Below are 24,451 nucleotides of genomic sequence, written 5' to 3'. Positions count from 1 at the left end.
CCATTTCTTCCCTCTGACTCGCTCCTCCCTTCTCGTCCTATCGTTTCCCTCCTTCCCTCTCTCACCTGTCTCTCTGTGCACTCGTTCCACAGGTTGAAAGACAGAGCAGAGGGAGTTGAGGACAAGGGTTCCCATCTTGGAGGAGTTTCGCTCAGAGCTCTTGTAGTAATCTAGGGAGTTATGGTTTAACACGAACCAGCGTTTCTTCAGCTTCAGAACATTACTCTTAGTTCCTGTCTTCATCTCCTTCTGGAGCCAACCTAGGGGTAGGAGGGAGAGAGAGAGGAGAGAGAGAGAGAGAGGAGAATGATACAGAGAGAGGGAGATAAGAGCGAGAGAGAGGACAGAGAGAGGAGAAAGATACAGAGAGAGGGAGATAAGAGAGAGAGAGAGAGAGGAGAGTGATACAGAGAGAGATAGATAGAGAGAGAAGGAGATAGGAGAGCGAGAGCAAAGGTATCACTTGTGGGCCATCATACAATAACTGTGTGGTTGAGTTGTGTACCAGTGTTGTGTGTGGGTGTGTAATGAGTAACATTGTCTGAGACCTGAAGACTAACACGGTGCACAGTAGACCTATGTTCCAACTCAGTCAGACACACACGTGTGTGTATGTGAGTGTGTCTCTATGTGTGCCTCTGTGTGTGTCTCTGTGTGTGTGTGTGTGTTACCCACCCCTAACCAGGAACTCCTGTCCGTCTATCTTGGCGTCTCCTTTAGGTTTCTGCAGCAGGCTGATCCAGTGGTGCATCTCCTCTGGAGTGTCGGTGTTACAGTGGATCACACGGTTCGCTGTGATGATGACAAAGGAGTTGGGCCTGGGCACACACACACACACACACACACACACACACACACACACACACACACACACACACACACACACACACACACACACACACACACACACACACACACACACACACACACACACACACACACACACACACACACACAGGTTAGATACCGATAAATGACACACATCTCATTTATTATCCCAAACCATGTCAACCACAGTAACTAGTTCATACCTGTCTGGGTTGTCAGAGGCACAGACTGAGTCAATCAGGCCCACATCCAGAGTTCCCTATAACATGACATGACGTACTCTGTTATTATGGTACAGTGTGTGTATAACATGTGTGGGTAATTATAACATGTGTATAACATGGTTAGAAGCTGTGTAGACTCTGACCACAGCGTTCTTGGGGTTGGCCTGTTCATGAGACATGTCCATCAGCTGCTCAGGAGTATACACATGAACCTTACTGAGGACGTTATACCACGCACTAGAGAGGGAGAGGGAGGGGGAGAGAGAGGAGGGTAGAAAGAGAGATGAACATTTATATTATCGTTCTATTCATTGGCATCATGTCTCCCTTCTCTGTGAGGAAAACCACAGGTGGATCTGAATCCTATGGTTCTACGAGGTTGGTTATTAGAGACCATGGCCAAATACATAAGTCAAACACTTTGGTGTCTCCACACCTGGCGTCTTCTGGCGACTCAGCAAACACCTGGTACGTCCTCTCATCTGTCACGATGTTCAACGCATTCTCCTTCTCATGGTTGTTCACGATCTCCCTGCGAGGAACAGAGAGGAAAGGAAATACGTTTTGCTTTGTCAATGAGTTGCATTGTGGATAGGGCTTAAGACTAGAGCATTGCATTGTGGTTATTAGAGTCTTACTTGGCGGCGCGGATGTCGATGGTTCCCTTCAGTTTCTCCTCGCTGTCGTTGTCAAAGTACATCAGTTTGTGTTCCCTCAGAACAAACCATCGCATCTTCCAGTTCCTGCAGGGGGAGATAGGGTGTAGGGGTTAACACACACACACACACACACACACACACACACACACACACACACACACACACACACACACACACACACACACACACACACACACACACACACACACACACACACACATACAACAAACACTCCCCTCTAATCGCCCTCTAAACAAACAGACACACACCCCAACCTGCGGGACAGAGTGGACAGTCCTCCTCCCTTCTTATGGAGCCAGCCAGACTTGAGGGACTCCTGTTTGGAGCGGAACCACATGAAGGTCTCATCCTTCAACACACACCACCGCCTGCGCCATGGAATCATCAGACCAGCTGAGAGACACACACACACACACACACACACACACACACACACACACACACACACGTTCATTATGCCACTACAACCAGTTAAAGGGATGGGAGAGAAACATGGGCTGTGTGTAAGTGCTGTGTATGCGTGTGTGTTTGTATGTGTGTGTGTATGTGCTTGTGCGTGTGTTTGTGTTTGTACTCACCCTTCATGTAGAGGTAGCTATGGAAGTACGGAGGTCCGTTCCCATTGAGAAGAGTGACCCTGCCGTTGTGTACCTCCTCATCTGTGTCCAACAGCCCATCATGCTCATCATCACTCTCTATGTACTGGACAACACAAATATATACCTCAATATCTATCTATCTATCTATCTATCTATCTATCTATCTATCTATCTATCTATCTATCTATCTATCTATCTATACAGCAATATAACACACTAACACCATCATCACTCACTCTATACGTACTGGACACAGTTAGTTTATAAAATTATTATATACAGTCGGAAGTCGGAAGTTTACATACACTTAGGTTGGAGTCATTAGAACTTATTTTTCAACCACTCCACAAATGTATTGTTAACAAACTATGGCAAGTCGATTAGGACATCTACTTTGTGAATGACACAAGTCATTTTTCCAACAATTGTTTACAGACAGATTTCACTTATATTTCACTGTATGACAATTCCAGTGGGTCAGAAGTTTACACACATTAAGTTGACTGTGCCTTTAAACAGCTTAGAAAATTCCAGAAAATTATGTCATGGCTTTAGAAGCTTCTGATAGGCTAATTGACATCATTTGAGTCAATTGGAGGTTTACCTGTGGATATATTTCAAGGCCTACCTTCAAACTCAGTGCCTCTTTGCCTGACATCATGGGAAACATAAACATAAAACATAAATAAACACCATGGGACCACGCACCATCATAACGCTCAGGAAGGAGACGCGTTCTGTCTCCTAGAAATGAACGTACTTTGGTGCGAAAAGCGCAAATCAATCCCAGAACAACAGCAAAGGACCTTTTGAAGATGCTCGAGGAAACAGGTACAAAAGTATCTATATCCACAGTAAAATTAGTCCTATATCGACATAACCTGAAAGGCCGCTCAGCAAGGAAGAAGCCACTGCTCCAAAACCGCCATAAAAAAAACAGACTACGGTTTGCAACTGCACATGGGGACAAAGATCCTACTTTTGTAGAAATGTCCTCTGGTGTGATGAAACAACAATAGAACTGTTTGGCCATAATGACCATCGTTATGTTTGGAGGAAAAAGGGGGAGGCTTGCAAGCCGAAGAACACCATCCCAACCGTGAAGCACGGGGGTGGCAACATCATGTTGTGGGGGTGCTTTGCTGCAAGAGGGACTGGTGCACTTCACAAAATAGATGGCATCATGAATAAGGAAAAATATGTGGATATATTGAAGCAACATCTCAAGACATCAGTCAGGAAGTTAAAGCTTGGTCGCAAATGGGTCTTCCAAATGGACAATGACCCCAAGCATACTTCCAAAGTTGTGGCAAAATGGCTTAAGGACAACAAAGTCAACGTATTGGAGTGACACCAGCTCTGTCAGGGAATATGGGCCAAAATTCACCCAATTTATTGTGGGAAGCTTGTGGAAGGCTCCCCAAAATGTTTGACCCAAGTTAAACAATTTAAAGGCAATGCTACTAAATACTAATTGAGTGTATGTAAACTTCTGACCCACTGGGAATGTGATGAAATAAATAAAAGCTGAAATAAATCATTCTCTCTACTATTATTCTGACATTTCACATTCTTAAATTAAAGTGGTGATCCTAACTGAGCTGAGACAGGGATTTTTACTAAGATTAAACGTCAGGAATTGTGAAAAAAAGTTTAAATGTATTTGGCTAAGGTGTATGTAAACTTCCGACTTCAACTGTATGTATATACAGTATATATATATATATATATACACACATGTAACTGCCAAAATAAAGGAAACACTTTAGTAAATAAGGGATACAAAGTGTACTGAAAGCAGGTGCTTCCACACAGGTGTGGAATTAACATCCCATCATGCTTATGGTTGTGTATAAAATGGTTGGCAAACCCAGTTTCCCATTATTTTGGTGACCATGGCTAGAAGAAGAGATCTCAGTGACTTTGACAGAGGGGTGACTGTTGGGGCATGTTTGGCAGGAGCTTCAGTGACAAAGACTGCTCAAATTGCTGATGGTTCACGATATACCATGTCCGTCTCAGTCACCAGATCTCAACCAAATTGGACAATTATGGGAGAATCTGAAGCGGCGCCTGAGACAGAGTTTTCCACCACCATCAACAAAACACCAAATTATGGAATTTCTTGTGGAAGAATGGTGTCGCATTCCTCTAATAAAGTTCCAGACACTTGTCGAATCTATGCCAAGGTGTATTGAAGATGTTCTGTCTCGTGGTGCCCCAACGCCCTATTAAGACACTTTATGTTTATGTTTCCTTTATTTTGGCAATTACATGTACGTCCAATATGCTTCATAAATATACACAGCAATAATGTGTGAATGTGTGTGTGTATGTGTGAATATGTGTGTGTGTACTAACTGAGTCAGAGCTGCCCCTGTATGACTCTATGCTGGCGTTGGTGCACGTGGACTTCCTCAGAGCTTCTTCCTCTGTCATGGCCGCGCTGCCTCTGTTGCTATTCTGCCCGGATGCGGAACCATCGTCTCCCGCGGTGACAGAGCCCTCCTCCTCGTCGTAATCTGATTCGCCGCTGTCGACCGGCATGCTGTAGATCGGCTCCTCCCCTTCTCCGAGGCTCAAGATACTCGTTGTCCTCCCTCCATCACCCTCTTTTATCTCCCACTCTTTTCCTTTTCCCTCCCCCTCTCCAGGAGGCAGTGGTGGGGGGGGAGGTGGGAGAGGGGTGTCAGAGCCATCTCCAGCTGGTAAGGGGGGAGGCGGTGGAGGGACGGGAGTGGGTGAGGATGAATCGAGGGGAGGGGGAGGTGGTGTAGCAGTAGAACCCTCAGCGAAGGCGGGGGGAGGGGGCGGCAGGTGGGCAAACATATCCTGGTCCACGGCAGCGTCAGCCTCGGCTGGAGGAGGGAAGTCTGGGAGGAGAGGGACAGTGCACTCCTCCTCGGCATGGAAGCCCTCGTCCACCTCCTCCTCCTGGGTTCCGGCTGTGGCCATGCCTGGCCCCTCCTGGAGCCGCTGGAGGGCAGGGAGACAACGGGTTAGAATCAGGGCAGATAAGGCCAGCTATGTTTTAAGCATATCCAACTTGACACAGGAGAGGGACACAGAAGAAGAACCTCAGCACTCTTCAGGAAATATGGAACACCAACCTCTGCGCTAGCGTTAGCAGCGGTGGCTAAACTGGGATCCAGACCTCCAAAGTCCAGGAGGTCGATTAGTTCTGTGGCCTTACGAGAGGCCTCCTTCTTCAGCCTCTTGATCTCTGCGTCCCGGCGTAGCCGGAGCTCCTGCCTGGAGGACTCACAGAGCTGGGAGACCCCATCCTCCCTCTGTTTCTGCAGGCGCTCGATCTCCAACTCTATACGCAAGATCTCCTCCATCTGACGGGCCTCTTCTTCCGTCTTTCCTTCCTTTTTCTGGAAAGGGAGAGAGGGAGGAGGGGGAAGGCGGATGGAGGAAAGGGAGAGAGACACAATGGAGTGGAGAGGGAGAGAAAGAGAGGAAATTATAAAGAACGTCAGGTGTCATCTCATTTCTGACATGGATGAGCCCATTCCTATGATAGTCTATGGCCTCAGGACCAGACCATTTTCTAAAAGACAGGTGAGCAGAGAAAAGAGTAGAGAAGAGAAAGCTCACCTCAGAACCCTTTGCCTCTACTCCTCCTTCCTTCTCTCCTTCCACCTCTCCCTCCTTCTTCCCCTCGCCTGCATCCTCTCCCTTCTTCCTCTCCTCCTCCTCTCTCTTCTTCCTCTCCTCTCTGAGTTTGCGGCAGCTCGCACGGGCCACCTGTCCTCGTCTGTGTTTTTGGAGTACCCGCGTCGCCAAGCATCGCCGTAGAAACCATTTCCGTTGTATGTGGGTACGAAGGTACCCCTGGAGGGTGACGACGCTCCCCTTTACACGCTTAAAGTGCTTCCTGGCGGTGTAGGTGAGGATGTGAGCTCTGATGACCAAGCCTGCTTTACGGCGAACCTCGTCTCTCTCTTTCTCCAGACGCTGTTCCAGAGACTCCTTCATAAACACCTAGAGGTCAGAGGTGTGACATCAGGAGTGAGAGGTTGAGGGGTCATGTGGGCAGGGTGAAATGTCACTTCAACATCTGTTGGCATCCACAGGTGTCAAGTCCACTAAAGTTCTGCTACAGTCTTACCTTGGTCTTTCCCAGCTGCCACTCCTTCTTAGCACGGTCATATTTGGTCAGCAGGTCTGTACTCCTCTTCTTATCATCCCCCGCTCCACTCACCTTCTCTTGCAGAATGATCTGATACCTGAGAGAGAGGAAGACAGGGGTGGAGAAAGAGGAAGTGAAAGAGTAAAGTTAAAACAAACAAAGTTTATTTACATACACTAGCCCAGAGAGAGAGAATTACAAAAAGAGGCGCAGGGGGAAGAGGCAGACAGACACAAACACACACACACACACACACACACACACACACACACACACACACACACACACACACACACACACACACACACACACACACACACACACACACACACAAACTGACACAGACACACACACACACACACAGACAGACAGACACACACACACACACACACACACACAAACACACACACACAAACACACAAACACACACAAACACACAAACACACACACACACACACACACACACACACACACACACACACACACACACACACACACACACACACACACACACACACACACACACACACAGAGACAGACAGACAGACAGACAGACAGACAGACAGACAGACACAAACTGACACAGACAGACAGACAGACAGACAGACAGACAGACAGACAGACAACACACACTGACCGGCTGAAGAAGTCTTTGAAGGTCCTGCGGACAGGGAAGCCGGCCCGGCGGATCTTAACTGTTTCTAACATTCCAGAATACCTCAGCTGGTTCAGAACCACTTCCGGGTCAAACACACTAGGGTTCTAAACGGGTCACAGGTCAGAGGTGTTTGGTTACAATAAGTTGTTCTGATATACATTTGTGTCACCCTATGTTCAAGGAGTTTGATGTCTGGTAAAGAGTGTCTTACCCCACACAAATGTACACCATATACACTTCTGGACAAAAGTTTTAGAACACCTACTCATTCAATGGTTTTTCTTAAATTTGACTATTTTCTACATTGTAGAATAATAGTGAAGACATCAAAACTATGAAATAACACATATGGAATCATGTAGTAACCAAACAAAAAAGTGTTAAACAAATCAGCCTGGAGGTGTGTTGGGTCATTGTCCTGTTGAAAAACAAATGATAGTCCCACTAAGCCCAAACAAGTTGGGATGGTGGATCGCTGCAGAATGCTGTGGTAGCCATGCTGGTTAAGTGTGCCTTAAATTCTAAATAAATCACAAACAGTGCCACCAGCAAAGCAACCCCACACCATCACACCTCCTCCTCCATGCTTTACGGAGGGAAATACACATGCAGAGATCACCCATTCACCCCCACCGCGTCTCACAAAGACATGCCGGTTGAAACCAAAGATCTCCAATTTGGACTCCAGACCAAAGGACAAATTTCCACCGGTCTAATGTCCATTGCTCGTGTTTCTTGGCCCAAGCAAGTCTCTTCTTCTTCTTCTTAGTTTCCTTTAGTAGTTGTTTCTTTGCAGCAATTCGACCACGAAGGCCTGATTCACGCAGTCTCCTCTGAACAGTTGATGTTGAGATGTGTCTGTTACTTGAACTCTGTGAAGCATTTATTTGGGCTGCAATTTCTGAGGCTGGTAAATCGAACTTATCCTCTGCAGCAGAGGTAACTCTGGGTCTTCCTTTCCTGTGGCGGTTCTCATGAGACCTAGTTTCATCATAGCGCTTGATGGTTTTTGTGACTGCACTTGAAGAAACGTTCAAAGTTCTTGAAATGTTCCGTATTGACTGACCTTCATGTCATAAAGTAATGATGGACTATCGTTTGTTTTTGCTTATTTGAGCTGTTCTTGCCATAATATGGTATTTTACCAAATAGGGCTATCTTCTGAATACCCCCTACCTTGTCACAACACTGATTGGCTCAAATGCATTAAGAAGGAAATAGATTCCACAAATTAACTTTAAAAAATGCACAAATGTTAATTGAAATGCATTCCAGGTGACTACCTCATGAAGCTGGTTGAGAGAATGTCAAGAGTGTATAAAGCTGTCATCAAGGCTAAGGGTGGCTACTTTGAAGAATCTCAAATATAAAATATATTTCTTTTTTTTTTGTTTACTACATTATTTCATATGTGCTATTTCATAGTTTTGATATCTTCACTATTATTATACAATGTAGAAAATAGTAAAAATAAAGATAAACCCTTGAATGAGTAGGTGTTCTAAACTTTTGACCGGTCGTGTATACAAAAGTACGTGGACACCCCTTCAAATAAGTGGATTCAGCTAGTTCAAGCCACTCCTGTTGCTAACAGGTGTATACAATCAAGCACACAGACATGCAATCTCCATAGACAAACCTTGACACTAGAATGACCTTACTGAAGAGCTCAGTGACTTTCAACGTGGCACCATCATAGGATGCCATCTTTTTAAAAAGTCAGTTCGTCGGGGCCTCCCGGGTGACGCAGTGGTCTAGGGCACTGCATCGCAGTGCTAACTGCGCCACCAGAGTCTCTGGGTTCGCCCCCAGGCTCTGTCGCAGCCGGCCGCGACCGGGAGGTCCGTGGGGCGACGCACAATTGGGCTAGCGTCGTCCGGGATAGGGAGGGTTTGGCCGGTAGGGATTTCCTTGTCTCATCGCGCTCCAGCGACTCCTGTGGCGGGCTGGGCGCAGTGCGCGCTAGCCAAGGGGGCCAGGTGCACGGTGTTTCCTCCGACACATTGGTGTGGCTGGCTTCCGGGTTGGAGGCGCGCTGTGTTAAAGAAGCAGTGCGGCTTGGTTGGGTTGTGCCTCGGAGGACGCATGGCTTTCGACCTTCGTCTCTCCCGAGCCCGTACGGGAGTTGTAGCGATGAGACAAGATAGTAATTACTAGCGATTGGATACCACGAAAATTGAGGAGAAAAGGGGAGCTCACAGAACGGGACCACTGAGTGCTGAAGCGTGTAAAAATTGTCTGTCCTCGGTTGCAACACCAACTACCAAGTTCCAAACTGCCTCTGGAAGCAACATCAGCACAATAACTGGTCGTCAGGAGCTTCATGAAATGGGCTTCGATGGCCGAGCAGCCGCACACAAGCCTAAGATCACCATGCGCAATGCCAAGCATCGGCTGTAGTGGTGTATTGCTCGCCGCCATTGGACTCTGGAGCAGTGGAAACGTGTTCTCTGGAGTGAGGAATCACGCTTCACCATCTGGCAGTCCAACGGACAAATCTGGGTTTGGCGGCTGCCAGGAGAACGCTACCTGCCTGAATGCATAGTGCCAAATGTAAAGTTAGGTAGAGGAGGAATAATGGACTGGGGCTGTGGAAATCTTAACGCTCCAGCATACAATGACATTCTAGACAATTCTGTGCTTCCAACTTTGTTTGGAGAAAGCCCTTTCCTATTTCAGCATGACAATGCCCCTGTGCACAAAGCAAGGTCCATATAGAAATGGTTTGTCAAGATCTGTGTGGAAGAACTTGACTGGCCCACACAGAGCCCTGACCTTAACCCCATCAAACACCTGTGGGATGATTTGGAACACCCGACTGCGAGCCAGGCCTAATCGACCAACATCAGTGCCGTACCTCACTAATGCTCTTGTGGCTGAATGGAAGCAAGTCCCCGCAGTAATGTTACAACATCTAGTGGAAAGCCTTCCCAGAAGAGCGGAGGCAGTTGTAGCAGCAAAGAGGGGACCAACTCCATATTAACGCCCGTGATTTTGGAATGAGATGTACGACGAGTAGATGTCCACATACTTTTGGTCATGTAGTTTATGTAAAGTGATATGTAGGACTTTTGGGGTTAATATAGATATGTAGTGTGAAAGACATAGATATGTAATAGATAATGCTAACCTTCTCGTTGTTGGGTTTGATGCAGCGCACAAAAAAAGGGTTGGACACACTCAGAGTTCCCATGAGGGAATGGAGAGAGTCCTGAGAGATAGACACAGAGAATCAGTACACACACACACACACACACACACACACACACACACACACACACACACACACACACACACACACACACACACACACACACACACACACACACACACACACACACACACACACACACTTCTCTCACCCTAAACTGTGAGCTGACGGTAGGCTTGCGTCTGGCTGTCCCCATCTTCAGAGTCTCCTCACTGTTCCTGCTGCCCACTCTCTCAAACAGATCATAGATGAAGTCCAGTCTGCTCTCCTTCAGCATGTTGAGGATGTCGTCTCTGAATGTATCTCTGTTCTTCTCCAGAACCCCGGTGACATCATACAGAACCTCTCCAGCATAGTGCCTGATGCCAAACTGATGGTCAGCCAGTCGAGGCTTCACATAGTACGGGTTTGTCTGCAGAGGGAGAAGGAGACAAGTTATATCCCACCATTTTAATGAATGTCACATAGTAGCATGGGTATGTGTGTCACAGGAGGCTGGTGAGGGGAGGACGGCGCATAATAATGGTGGAATAGAGTGAATGGATTGCTATCAAACTATGTGTTTGATGAGTGTTATACCATTACGTACACTCTGTTCCAGCCATTACTATGAGCCGATCCTCCCCAATGAAGGTGCCACCAGCCACCTGTGGCATGTGTGTATGTGGGGGGGGGGGGGGGGGGGGGGTCGTTTGTGTGGGTCTGTGTGTGTACTGTATGACTCACAGAGTGCCTGCTGTGTAGTTTCTCCAGCAGTGTGAAGTCTGTCCCTTTGGGGAAGCGACTCTCCTCGTTGACCAACGCTAGCATCCCAAGTTTCTGGCAGAGACACACAACCAAAACATCAGATTAAATCTACTTCCCATGAACATTACATCAGCCTCAGTGTTGGGCTGAATCCTAAATAGCACCCTATTCCCTATATAGTGCACTCTTTTTGGCCAGAGCCCCAAGGGCCCAAGTAATGGACTAAATAGGGTATACAGATGTAGGATCTTAATTTGGTCACCCTGTAGTAGGAGAACTTTCTTGCAATACTTGACATTTTAAACTTGTAGTGTATTTGAGATTTCTTTTCTCCACACCCTTTTTTCTCCCCAATTTTGTGGTATCCAATTACAGTCTTACAGTCTAGTTACAGTCTTTTCTCATCGCTGCAACTCCCGTACGGACTCGGAAGAGGCGAAGGTCGAGAGCCATGCATCCTCCGAAACACAACCCAACCAAGCCGCACTGCTTCTTGACACAATGCCCATCCAACCCGGAAGCCAGCCCCACCAATGTGTCGGAGGAAACACCGTGCACCTGGCGCCCGGCCCGCCACAGGAGTCGCTAGTGCGCGATGAGACAAGGATATCTCTGCCGGCCAAACCCTCCCTAACCCAGACGACGCTGGACCAATTGTACGCCGCCCCATGGGCCTCCCGGTCGCGGCCGGCTGCAACAGAGCCTGGACTCGAACCCAGAATCTCTAGTGGCACAGCTAGCTGTGTGTCCATAGAGAGGGAGTCCAGCGATGCAGTGCCTTAGACCACTGCGCCACTCGGGAGGCCTGTATTTGAGATTTAAAAAGGCTTCTGAAGTTTGTAAATTTCACTTTAAAATGTCATCAGACTTGATTTTCCCATACAATAATTCCCATAATAATAATCCACTGGCTCAAATTAATATCCTACATCTGTAGAATGCCATTTGGGAGACAACTTTGGTCTCTTACCTTCTCTATGAGGTCCAGACACTCAGCGTTATCCATCCAGTCTATGGCTTCCCACTGGACTCCCTCTCTATGGACACACAGCGTTATCACAGGTAGAGCCCAATGTTGTTTCTGTCTCAGAATGTGTGTTGTATCTCAGCGTGTGTGTTTCTGTGTGTATATCTCTATAAAGTATCCATCCTTAACGTTGTGCATATAATATGAACAATTCTGAAAGTATTTGAGGGAGAGAATCTATCTCCTATAAACTGTGCATAGTAAGTAACCACGCCCGAGAGAGGTCGGAGAGCGTGTCAGACTGATGGAACAATCCCCTTTTGATGAGAGTGCATAAAAAGCCAACGAAAGTAACATTAGACTAGGAAAGACGAGGCGTTGCAGCCCACGTCTAAAGTGGTTTAAATCCTGACTATCAACACGAGGAGGAAGAGGCGAGAAGCTCACCTCAGACAATCACCGGCACAGTTGATTGGCTGTCCTAAGTCAGATATCGAGAAAAACGAATCTAAGTGTGACTATCCTACTACGCTCATCACCAATGGGAACCGTCGACATGGCTAGCTATCTTCCAGAGTGAACAACAGTAGAAGAGACGGATCCGGACCCTTTCGGACAACCAGAGCCTTACCAGCGTGCCGCTGAAAGGCCAACCCACATCTTTCCTAAGAAGGTCTGGTTCTGACCGAACAAAGGCACTCATACGTAAATATATTCATGATTTCTTATTCCAAATGGGCGGCGGTTCGTGTGCAACGTATATGATTAATGTGAGAATAGTTCTAAAATGTATCCACGATAAGGGTCCCTTTTTCTCTCGTTCTCGCCTCCCCACCCCTCTTCATTTGTTGTGTATAAGCCGCCATATTTTGTCAGTCTACATATTTTTGTCTTATGTAAACGGTGTATGTTTATTCTGTGTTATTATTTAGTTCGCTAATAAATAAATAATTCAACCAATTTGTGTAGTACTGAATCATGAGTGAGGCTGGGGTTTTTGCAGTCCCATAAGGTTATGACTGTCTAGAATGATGACATGATAAGAGGTAATGATTAATACGTTGACTGTTTTATGGATGTGATAGGTAAAGACCATTAGAATTTAATTTGGGAGATGGTAACTCTCTGAACAACTTCTTCCGTGTTGCCCCAAATCCTAATGAGTTAATTGTTACACAATTAATTGAATTGGGTAAAAATTAAACATAGCTAGTGGATTAAATAAATAATAGTCATCATATTAATGAAGGTAAAGTCACGACAGTGTGTATATATCTGTGTGTGTGTGTGTGTGTGTGTCTATATCTCAGTGTGTGTGTTTGTGTGTGTGTGTGTATATCGGTGTGTGTGTGTGTGTATCTCAGAGTGTGTGTGCGTGTATCTGTATGTGTGTATCTGTGTGTGTGTGTGTATATCTGTGTGTGTGTGTGTGTGTGTATCTGTGTGTGTATATCTGTGTGTGTATATCTGTGTGTGTATGTATAGCTCAGTGTGTGTGTGTGTATATCTGTGTGTGTGTCTGTATCTGTGTGTGTATATCTCAGTGTGTGTGTGTATATCTGTGTGTGTATATCTCATTGTGTGTGTGTGTGTGTGTATATCTGCGTGTGTGTGTATATATCTGTGTGTGTGTATATCTGTGTGTGTATATATATCTGTGTGTGTGTGTGTATATCTGTGTGTGTGTGTGTGTGTGTGTATATCTGTGTGTGTGTATATCTCAGTGTGTATGTGTGTATATCTGTGTGTGTGTGTGTGTGTGTGTGTGTATCTCAGTGTGTGTGTGTGTGTGTGTGTGTGTATCTGTGTGTGTGTGTGTTTGTATATCTGTGTGTGTGTGCATATCTGTGTGTGTCTCAGTGTGTGTGTGTGTGTGTGTGTGTGTGTGTGTGTGTGTGTGTGTGTGTGTGTGTGTGTGTGTGTGTGTGTGTGTGTGTGCATGTGTGTGTGTGTGTGTGTCTCAGTGTGTGTGTCTCAGTGTGTGTGTGTGTGTACCTGTTGTACTCCATTTGTTCCAGAGAGAAGATGTGTGTGTCTCAGTGTGTGTGTGTGTGTGTGTGTGTGTGTGTGTGTGTGTGTGTGTGTGTGTGTGTGTGTGTGTGTGTGTGTGTGTGTGTGTGTGTGTGTGTGTGGGTGTGGGTGTGTGTGTGTGTGTGTGTGTGAGTGTCTCAGTGTGTGTGTGTGTGTGTCTCAGTGTGTGTGTGTGTGTGTGTGTCTTAGTGTGTGTGTGTCTTAGTGTGTGTCTCAGTGTGTGTGTGTGTCTCAGTGTGTGTGTGTGTGTGTGTGTGTGTGTCTCAGTGTGTGTGTGTGTGTGTCTCTCGGTGTGTGTGTGTATGTCTCAGTGTGTGTGTGTGTGTGCCTCAGTGTGTGTGTGTGTCTCAGTGTGTGTGTGTGTGTGTGTGTGTGTGTGTGTGTGTGTGTGTGTGTGTGTGTGTGTGTGTGTGTGTGTGTGTGTGTGTGTACCTGTTGTACTCCAGTTGTTCCAGAGAGAAGATGTGTTTGTTGAAGTACTCCTGCAGCTTCTCGTTGGCGTAGTTGATGTTGAACTGCTCAAACCGATTCACCTAGAGGAACAACACACACACCTTTGAGATACGGAGAGAAAGAGTGTGTGTATGTGGTTGTGTGCCATATGCACGTGTAGTGAGATAGCTCAGTGGGATAGAGATGAACTGGTTTCGAACCGTCAGTCATACGTGCATTTGTGCGTGTGAGTGTGAGTGTGTGTTGGACAACGATGGAAGATAGAACACCTCACCTGGAAGTTCTCGAAGCCAAAGATGTCCAGTATTCCGATGGACTTGAAGTTGTCTTTCCCTCTGATCTTCTGGTTGATCCGGAAAATGATCCAGGAAAAACACTGGGAATACAGAGCCATGGAAACAGAGTCCCGGGAATCCACCGCCTGGGAGGGAGGGAGGGAGGGAGGGAGGGAGGGAGGGAGGGAGGGAGGGAGGGAGGGAGAGAGAGAGAGAGAGAGAGAGAGAGAGAGAGAGAGAGAGGATAGACAGAGGGAGAGAGAGAGAGAGAGAGAGCGAGGATAGACAGAGGGAGAGGGGGAGAGAGAGGGGGGGGGGGGGAGGGGGGGGAGAGAGGGAGAGAGGCGAGGTGAAACTTCCATGCACTGTGTTAATGCAAATGCATGTGTAAGTCCCTGTGTGTATGTGCGAGAGTATTTGTGTGTGTGTGTGTGCGTGTCTGTGTGTGTGTGTGTGTGTGTGTGTGTGTGTGTGTGTGTGTGTGTGTGTGTCTGTGTGTGTGTGTGTACCTGTTCTATGGTGAGCGGAGAGCATATCTCTTCTCCTCTGAGGATCATGGATCTCTGCGTCAGCACCTCAGACAGCTGGAAGCAGTCCAGCCCGAGTAGGTCACTGACATTACTGAGCACTGGAGAGAGACAGATACGTTACACACACGTACCCCCCCACACACACCCACACACACACACACACACACACACACACACACACACACACACACACACACACACACACACACAACCAAATCACACACACACACACACACACACACACACACACACACACACACACACACACACCCTGTTTGGTGGTGATCTGCGCTCCTCCGGCGGTCATGAACTGAATGTTGCCCAGCTGTAGGACTCCAGACAGCAGTTTGAACACGTCTCTGGTCTCCTCCTCAGTGAACTCCATCACCTTCAGCGCCTCCTACATGGTCAATGTTCAGTATTACAATGTCACAGAAACACACGCGCCAAAAATAACACACACACACACAAACATACAAATGTTACAAAACATAGACACATGTACACACACACAAATATCCCAAATACATACATACTCACGCACACACACGCACACACTAACCATGACGCTGTTGAAGAGCTGTTTATCGTCAAGGCTCTTGTCTTTGAGACAGCCTGATTGGCTGAGGTAATGGAATGACTCAGGAGGGTCGTCCAGGAAATACAGCTCTGATAGGAGACACAACATTACCACAACATCACCACAACATTGGGACAACAGAACTACAATATTACCACCCATTTGGACAACATTGATAATGTTGTTGTCAACATCCCAACAACCATATTGCAACATAACTACAACATGAGCAGAACTCTCCTCACCCCTGTGTTCCTTGTTGGCTCCGGCCAGCAGGGCGTAGAAGATGTGGTAGTTCCGTTCTCCAGGGTTCTGTCTCACCACGCGGTTCTATAGTAGAAGGAACACAGGTCTAGAACAAGTTGTGTGTGTGTGTGTGTGTGTGTGTGTGTGTGTGTGTGTGTGTGTGTGTGTGTGACTGTATTGTGTGAGGTGTGTGACTATGCATGTGTGTGTGTGTGGGTGTATGTGTGTGGGTATATGTGTGTGTGTGTGTTTATGTGTGTGTGTGGGTGTGTGTGTGTGTGTGTGTTTATATGTGTGTGTGTGTGTGTGTGTGTGTGTGGGGGTGTATGTGTGTGTGTGTGTGTGTGTGTGTGTGTGTGTGTGTGTGTGTGTGTGTGTGTGTGTGTGTGTGTGTGTGTGTGTGTGTGTGTGTGTGTGTGTGTGTGTACGACCGCCCCAGATAGGGGGTAGAACATTACCTTCTCCAGTAAATCTGAGAGGAAAGGAGTTAAGGAGGGGTCAACATGTTGAACAGATATGATGTGTAATGGCTGGAGGTCCCTGCAGACCAGGATGAGAACCACTGGGGAGGGACTGGGGACAGAGAGGAGGACAGAACCACTGGGGAGGGACTGGGGACAGAGAGAGGAGGACAGAACCACTGGGGAGGGACTGGGGACAGAGAGGAGGACAGAACCACTGGAGAGGGACTGGGGACAGAGAGAGGAGGACAGAACCACTGGGGAGGGACTGGGGACAGAGAGGAGGACAGAACCACTGGGGAGGGACTGGGGACAGAGAGAGGAGGACAGAACCACTGGGGAGGGACCCGTGGACAGAGAGGAGGACAGAACCACTGGGGAGGGACTGGGGACAGAGAGAGGAGGACAGAACCACTGGGGAGGGACTGGGGACAGAGAGAGGAGGACAGAACCACTGGGGAGGGACTGGGGACAGAGAGAGGAGGACAGAACCACTGGGGAGGGACTGGGGACAGAGAGGAGGACAGAACCACTGGGGAGGGACTGGGGACAGAGAGAGGAGGACAGAACCACTGGGGAGGGACTGGGGACAGAGAGAGGAGGACAGAACCACTGGGGAGGGACTGGGGACAGAGAGAGGAGGACAGAACCACTGGGGAGGGACTGGGGACAGAGAGAGGAGGACAGAACCACTGGGGAGGGACTGGGGACAGAGAGAGCAGGACAGAACCACTGGGGAGGGACTGGGGACAGAGAGAGAAGGATACAGTCGACGATACATCCACCATGGATGTTCCCGCTCTGGGAGAAGTGGAGCTGGATGAACTTCCCAAAGCGACTAGAATTGTTGTTGTACACTGTCTTGGCATTCCCAAACGCCTCCATGATAGGACTGTACACAGAGAGGAATGTTAGTGTGTGTGTATTTAGACAGTTGGGTGTGTGTGTGTGTGTGTGTGTGTGTGTGTGTGTGTGTGTGTGTGTGTGTGTGTGTGTGTGTGTGTGTGTGTGTGTGTGTGTGTGTGTGTGTGTGTGTGTACCTGCTCTGAACGATGGACTGCTCCACTGGTGTGGTCTTCTCAGAGGGAGGCGTCCCAGCAGAGTTCTGGCTCATCACAGACAGGAACTGGAGAAGCAGCTTGGTGCTCTCTGTCTTACCAGCCCCCGACTCCCCACTGGAACACACACACACACACACACACACACACACACACACACACACACACACACACACACACACACACACACACACACACACACACACACACACACACACACACACACACATGGTCACACCCTAATAACCACACTTAACCTTTCTCTGACCTTCTCCACCAAATTAATCTGATAGGTTAACACAATTTGTCTAGACTATAACATATATTAAACAGTGATTGGTTAATAGATATTGAGTTAGCCTTTGGTCTGTAAACCAATCAGATTAATGAGTGAATCTTCATTGGATGTGATTGGACAAGGGGTCAGATGGGAAAGGTATAAACAACAACTTCGTACTCGACCAATCAAATCTCACCTGATGAGGACGCATTGGCTGTCGTGTCGTTTCCAGATGCAGCGGTAACACTCATTGGCTACAGCGAAGATATGGGGCGGGAGTTCTCCGATGTGGTGTCGACTATACAGCTCAACTCTATCTAGGTCATACATGCCTGGGATCTGTTTATAAGGGTTCACCGCTGCCAGGATGCTGCCTATGTTGGTCTGAGACACACACACACACACACACACACACACACACACACACACACACACACACACACACACACACACACACACACACACCCACACACACAGCCACACACACAGCCACACACACAGCCACACACACACACACACACACACACACACACACACACACACACACACACACACACACACACACACACACACACACACACACACACACACACACACACACACACACGTTGTATCCAGCACCAGGATAAAATGTACTATATATTACTCAGAGAACCACAGACAGATGAGATAACAGAGCTAGAGAGCGGAGAGAGGAGGACAGTCATGTTGGAGTATTGGAAAAGAGCAGTTGTCCTTGTTAACTTCCCGTACGTTCAGCTGACACATCAAGTCAGAAAGCCTCACATCGGATCATATTCTGTACTCCGCATATTCTCTGGACACACACACACACACACACACACACACGCACTGACACAGAAACGTGACCAGCACACCGGGTGAACTAATACGATCGGCTTAAAGGAAATCCCTCCTCATCATCTCGATAAGGTCATCCGCCGTGCCCTCTGTCTCACACAGACACACACAGTGCGTTTTATCATCTACATTAGGTCACTCTGTGTGTCCTTTAAGCCATGTTTCTTTCTATGTTCTGTGTCTGTCTGCCTGTCAATTAATGATATCAAATCTATCTCCTATTCAGGGGATAACACAGTACTGTTGTCTACTACTGTAGAGAGGTGCATTATGGGTAGTAGGGCTGAGGCTGGGTGCCAGTAAAGCAGATGTGAACTACTTAGCTAGTAACCATGTAAGGGTGTGTAATTTATAGACCACCTCCCCAGACACACACACACACGCACGCACGCGCGTGCGCACACACACACACACACACACACACACACACACACACACACAAGAAGAGATGATATAAGTTGATTTGTGTTTCCTGTCAAAAGCCTTTAGCCAGGAGATTACCGGAAAAGGAGGCGAGGTATTCATTGTATAGCACACGCATGTGTGTTTGTGTGTGTGTGTGTTAGTGTGTAACTTACATAGATGCTGTCCTTCTGGTAGCGCTGGTAGAGGTTGTGCATGATGGCAGCTTCGTGTAGTTCTGCCAGAGTGGACATGTCCTCCACTCCATCTATACTGGACTGATGCATAGCATACACTCTCTCTCTAGTCACCTCAGCCTGCTGGAGATACAACACCTAGAGAGGAGGGGGGGGGGGAGAGGGAGAGAGAGAGGAGTGGAGAGAGAGAGGGGAGGGGGAGATAGAGAGAGAGAGAGGAGGGGGAGAGAGAGAGAGAGGAGGAGGGAGTGAGAGAAAGAGAGGAGGGGGGAGAGAGAGAGAGAGAGAGAAAGAGGGGATACATATTACAGATGCAAAGGTAAATATTGCACAGTTGGAGTTAATGACATTTAGTCTCATTTAAATTCAATTCCAATTCATGAATTGAGAAAGAGAGGTATTTTCAGTTCTTGCAATTCCTTGAACAGGAAATGATCACCACTGGTGTATTGCAATCTACTGCAAAGATTGCCTGCAGAGTTCTGTTTTACTATCCAGGTCTGTTCCCAAACAATTTGAACTTCTACTTTTAAAAATCCACCTCTCTAAAAACAAGTCTCTCACTGTTGCCGCCTGCTATAGACCACCCTCTGCCCCCAGCTGTGCTCTGGACACCATATGTGAACTGATTGCCCCCCATCTATCTTCAGAGCTCGTGCTGCTAGGTGACCTAAATTGAAACATGCTTAACACCCCAGCCATCCTACAATCTAAGCTTGATGCCCTCAATCTCACACAAATTATCAATGAACCTACCAGGTACCACCCCAATTCCGTAAACACGGGTACCCTCATAGATATCATCCTAACCAACTTGCCCTCCAAATACACCTCTGCTGTTTTCAACCAAGATCTCAGCGATCACTGCCTCATTGCCTGCATCCGTAATGGGTCAGCGGTCAAACGACCTCCACTCATCACTGTCAAACGCTCCCTGAAACACTTCAGCGAGCAGGCCTTTCTAATCGACCTGGCCGAGGTATCCTGGAAGGATATTGATCTCATCCCGTCAGTAGAGGATGCCTGGATATTTTTTTTAAATGCCTTCCTCACCATCTTGAATAAGCATGCCCCATTCCAGAAATTTAGAACCAGGAACAGATATGGCCCTTGGTTCTCTCCTGACCTGACTGCCCTTAACCAACAGAAAAACATCCTATGGCGTTCTGCATTAGCATCGAACAGCCCCCGTGATATGCAACTTTTCAGGGAAGCTAGAAACCAATATACACAGGCAGTTAGAAAAGCCAAGGCTAGCTTTTTCAAGCAGAAATTTGCTTCCTGCAACACAAACTCAAAAAAGTTATGGGACACTGTAAAGTCCATGGAGAATAAGAACACCTCCACCCAGCTTCCAACTGCACTGAAGATAGGAAACACTGTCACCACCGACAAATCCACTATAATTGAGAATTTCAATAAGCATTTTTCTACGGCTGGCCATGCTTTCCACCTGGCTACCCCTACCCCGGTCAACAGCACTGCCCTCCCCTCTGCTACTCGCCCACGCCTTCCCCATTTCTCTTTCTCCCAAATACAGTCAGCTGATGTTCTGAAAGAGCTGCAAAATCTGGACCCTTACAAATCAGCCAGGCTAGATAATCTGGACCCTTTCTTTCTAAAACTATCTGCTGAAATTGTTACCACCCCTATTACCAGCCTTTTCAACCTCTCTTTCGTGTCGTCTGAGATTCCCAAAGATTGGAAAGCAGCTGCGGTTATCCCCCTCTTCAAAGGGGGGGACACTCTTGACCCAAACAGCTACAGACCTATATCTATCCTACCCTGCCTTTCTAAGGTCTTCGAAAGCCAAGTCAACAAACAGATTACCGACCATTTCGAATCCCACCATACCTTCTCCGCTATGCAATCTGGTTTCAGAGCTGGTCATGGGTGCACCTCAGCCACGCTCAAGGTCATAAACGATATCTTAACCGCTATCGATAGGAAACAGTACTGTGCAGCCATATTCATTGACCTGGCCAAGGCTTTTGACTCTGTCAATCACCACATCCTCATTGGCAGACTCGACAGCCTTGGTTTCTCTAATGATTGCCTCGCCTGGTTCACCAACTACTTCTCTGATCGAGTTCAGTGTGTCAAATCGGAGGGTCTGTTGTCCGGACCTCTGGCAGTCTCTATGGGGGTGCCACAGGGTTAAATTCTTGGACCGACTCTCTTCTCTGTATACATCAATGATGTCGCTCTTGCTGCTGGTGAGTCTCTGATCCACCTCTACGCAGACGGCACTATTCTGTATACTTCTGGCCCTTCTTTTGACACTGTGTTAACAACCCTCCAGGCGAGCTTCAATGCCATACAACTCTCCTTCCGTGGCCTCCAATTGCTCTTAAATACAAGTAAAACTAAATGCATGCTCTTCAACCGATCGCTGCATGCACCTGCCCGCCTGTCCAACATCACTACTCTGGACGGCTCTGACTTAGAATATGTGGACAACTACAAATACCTAGGTGTCTGGTTAGACTGTAAACTCTCCTTCCAGACTCACATCAAACATCTCCAATCCAAAGTTAAATCTAGAATTGGCTTCCTATTCTGCAACAAAGCATCCTTCACTCATGCTGCCAAACATACCCTTGTAAAACTGACCATCCTACCAATCCTCGACTTCAGTGATGTCATTTACAAAATAGCCTCCAACTCTCTACTCAATAAATTGGATGCAGTCTATCACAGTGCCATCCGTTTTGTCACCAAAGCCCCATATACTACCCACCACTGCGACCTGTACGCTCTCGTTGGCTGGCCCTCGCTTCATATTCGTCGCCAAACCCACTGGCTCCAGGTCATCTACAAAACCCTGCTAGGTAAAGTCCCCTCTTATCTCAGCTCGCTGGTCACCATAGCAGCACCTACCTGTAGCACACGCTCCAGCAGGTATATCTCTCTGGTCACCCCCAAAACCAATTCTTCCTTTGTCCGCCTCTCCTTCCAGTTCTCTGCTGCCAATGACTGGAACTAACTACAAAAATCTCTGAAACTGGAAACACTTATCTCCCTCACTAGCTTTAAGCACCAGCTGTCAGAGCAGCTCATAGATTACTGCACCTGTACATAGCCCATCTATAATTTAGCCCTAACAACTACCTCTTTACCTACTGTATTTATTTATTTTGCTCCTTTGCACCCCATTATTTCTATCTCTACTTTGCACCTTCTTCCACTGCAAACCAACCATTCCAGTGTTTTTTTTACTTGCTATATTGTATTTACTTCGCCACCATGGCCTTTTTTATATTTTTATTTATATATATATTTTATTTGCCTTCACCTCCCTTATCTCACCTCACTTGCTCACATTGTATATAGACTTATTTTTCACTGTATTATTGACTGTATGTTTGTTTTACTGCATGTGTAACTCTGTGTTGTTGTATGTGTCGAACTGCTTTGCTTTATCTTGGCCAGGTCGCAATTGTAAATGAGAACGTGTTCTCAATTTGCCTACCTGGTTAAATAAAGGTGAAATAAAAAAAATAAAAAAAATTGAGGGTGTGTTGCTATGGCCCTTCTACTAGTGTATTGAGGGTGTGTTGCTATGGCCCTTCCACTGGTGTATTGAGGGTGTGTTGCTAAGGCCCTTCCAATGGTGTATTGAGGGTGTGTTGCTATGGCCCTTCCACTGGTGTATTGAGGGTGTGTTGCTAAGGCCCTTCCAATGGTGTATTGAGGGTGTGTTGCTATGGCCCTTCTACTAGTGTATTGAGGGTGTGTTGCTATGGCCCTTCCACTGGTGTATTGAGGGTGTGTTGCTAAGGCCCTTCCAATGGTGTATTGAGGGTGTGTTGCTATGGCCCTTCCACTGGTGTATTGAGGGTGTGTTGCTAAGGCCCTTCCAATGGTGTATTGAGGGTGTGTTGCTATGGCCCTTCTACTGGTGTATTGAGGGTGTGTTGCTAAGGCCCTTCCACTGGTGTATTGAGGGTGTGTTGCTAAGGCCCTTCCAATGGTGTATTGAGGGTGTGTTGCTAAGGCCCTTCCAATGGTGTATTGAGGGTGTGTTGCTATGGCCCTTCTACTGGTGTATTGAGGGTGTGTTGCTAAGGCCCTTCCACTGGTGTATTGAGGGTGTGTTGCTAAGGCCCTTCCACTGGTCTATTGAGGGTGTGTTGCTAAGACCCTTCCAATGGTGTATTGAGGGTGTGTTGCTAAGGCCCTTCCACTGGTGTATTGAGGGTGTGTTGCTAAGGCCCTTCCACTGGTGTATTGAGTGTGTGTTGCTAAGGCCCTTCCACTGGTGTATTGAGGGTGTGTTGCTAAGGCCCTTCCACTGGTGTATTGAGTGTGTGTTGCTAAGGCCCTTCCACTGGTTTATTGTTGTTGCGTTGGCTCATAGTACAATGGGTTGGTAAATACCCATGTATACCATGTCCTTAACACAGACACAGAGAGATGAGCAGACTAGTTTCTCTTTCAGGGACATTACGATGCAACAAATACATCCGTCCCCCTGCTGCTCCTTCTATAGACATTCTACACCCTCTCATTCACTTCTCATTCTTTGACCTGTTCTGTACCCTGCCATTGCCAGCAGCATACCACCCTGCATACCACTACTGGCTTGCTTCTGAAGCTAAGCAGGGTTGGTCCTGGTCAGGCCCTGGATGGGAGACCAGATGCTGCTGGAAGTGGTGTTGGAGGGCCAGTAGGAGGCACTCTTTCCTCTGGTCTAAAAAAAAATAAAAATATCCCAATGCCCCAGGGCAGTGATTGGGGACACTGCCCTGTGTAGGGTGCCGTCTTTCGGATGGGACGTTAAACGGGTGTCCTGACTCTCTGAGGTCATTAAAGATCCCATGGCACTTATCGTAAGAGTAGGGGTGTTAACCCCGGTGTCCTGGCTAAATTCCCAATCTGGCCCTCAAACCATCATGGTCACCTAATAATCCCCAGTTTACAATTGGCTCATTCATCCCCCTCCTCTCCCCTGTAACTATTCCCCAGGTCGTTGCTGCAAATGAGAACGTGTTCTCAGTCAACTTACCTGGTAAAATAACGGTAAAA

At 47.3% G+C, this 24,451-nt stretch overlaps 1 protein-coding gene across 1 annotated transcript in view; it reads right to left on the bottom strand.

Annotated features, from left to right (window-relative positions):
* Nucleotides 1-24,451, bottom strand: part of LOC129840575 (unconventional myosin-X-like) — a 52,337-nt gene that overhangs the window by 7,432 nt on the left and 20,454 nt on the right. Inside the window, exons 2-29 of the mRNA XM_055908556.1 lie at nt 19,403-19,561; nt 18,160-18,347; nt 17,666-17,800; nt 17,393-17,517; nt 16,623-16,636; nt 16,164-16,248; nt 15,901-16,007; nt 15,609-15,738; nt 15,318-15,436; nt 14,808-14,954; nt 14,513-14,613; nt 12,053-12,119; nt 11,062-11,154; nt 10,487-10,747; nt 10,255-10,335; nt 7,104-7,228; nt 6,446-6,563; nt 5,932-6,318; nt 5,442-5,708; nt 4,693-5,307; nt 2,311-2,434; nt 1,987-2,125; nt 1,691-1,795; nt 1,489-1,584; nt 1,196-1,289; nt 1,032-1,087; nt 676-818; nt 66-260 (exon numbers count right to left, since the gene is read on the bottom strand). Of these exons, the coding sequence (XP_055764531.1) occupies nt 66-260; nt 676-818; nt 1,032-1,087; nt 1,196-1,289; nt 1,489-1,584; nt 1,691-1,795; nt 1,987-2,125; nt 2,311-2,434; nt 4,693-5,307; nt 5,442-5,708; nt 5,932-6,318; nt 6,446-6,563; nt 7,104-7,228; nt 10,255-10,335; nt 10,487-10,747; nt 11,062-11,154; nt 12,053-12,119; nt 14,513-14,613; nt 14,808-14,954; nt 15,318-15,436; nt 15,609-15,738; nt 15,901-16,007; nt 16,164-16,248; nt 16,623-16,636; nt 17,393-17,517; nt 17,666-17,800; nt 18,160-18,347; nt 19,403-19,513 (4,228 nt within the window). The 5' untranslated portion in view covers nt 19,514-19,561. The remainder of the gene's footprint in view (nt 1-65; nt 261-675; nt 819-1,031; nt 1,088-1,195; nt 1,290-1,488; nt 1,585-1,690; nt 1,796-1,986; nt 2,126-2,310; nt 2,435-4,692; nt 5,308-5,441; nt 5,709-5,931; nt 6,319-6,445; nt 6,564-7,103; nt 7,229-10,254; nt 10,336-10,486; nt 10,748-11,061; nt 11,155-12,052; nt 12,120-14,512; nt 14,614-14,807; nt 14,955-15,317; nt 15,437-15,608; nt 15,739-15,900; nt 16,008-16,163; nt 16,249-16,622; nt 16,637-17,392; nt 17,518-17,665; nt 17,801-18,159; nt 18,348-19,402; nt 19,562-24,451) is intronic.

This window comes from Salvelinus fontinalis, chromosome 41 (genome assembly GCF_029448725.1).
Source record: "Salvelinus fontinalis isolate EN_2023a chromosome 41, ASM2944872v1, whole genome shotgun sequence".
NCBI lineage: Eukaryota > Metazoa > Chordata > Actinopteri > Salmoniformes > Salmonidae > Salvelinus > Salvelinus fontinalis.
The sequence above is the reverse complement of the archived record's forward strand: the minus strand, read 5'-3'. Positions and strand labels throughout refer to the sequence as shown.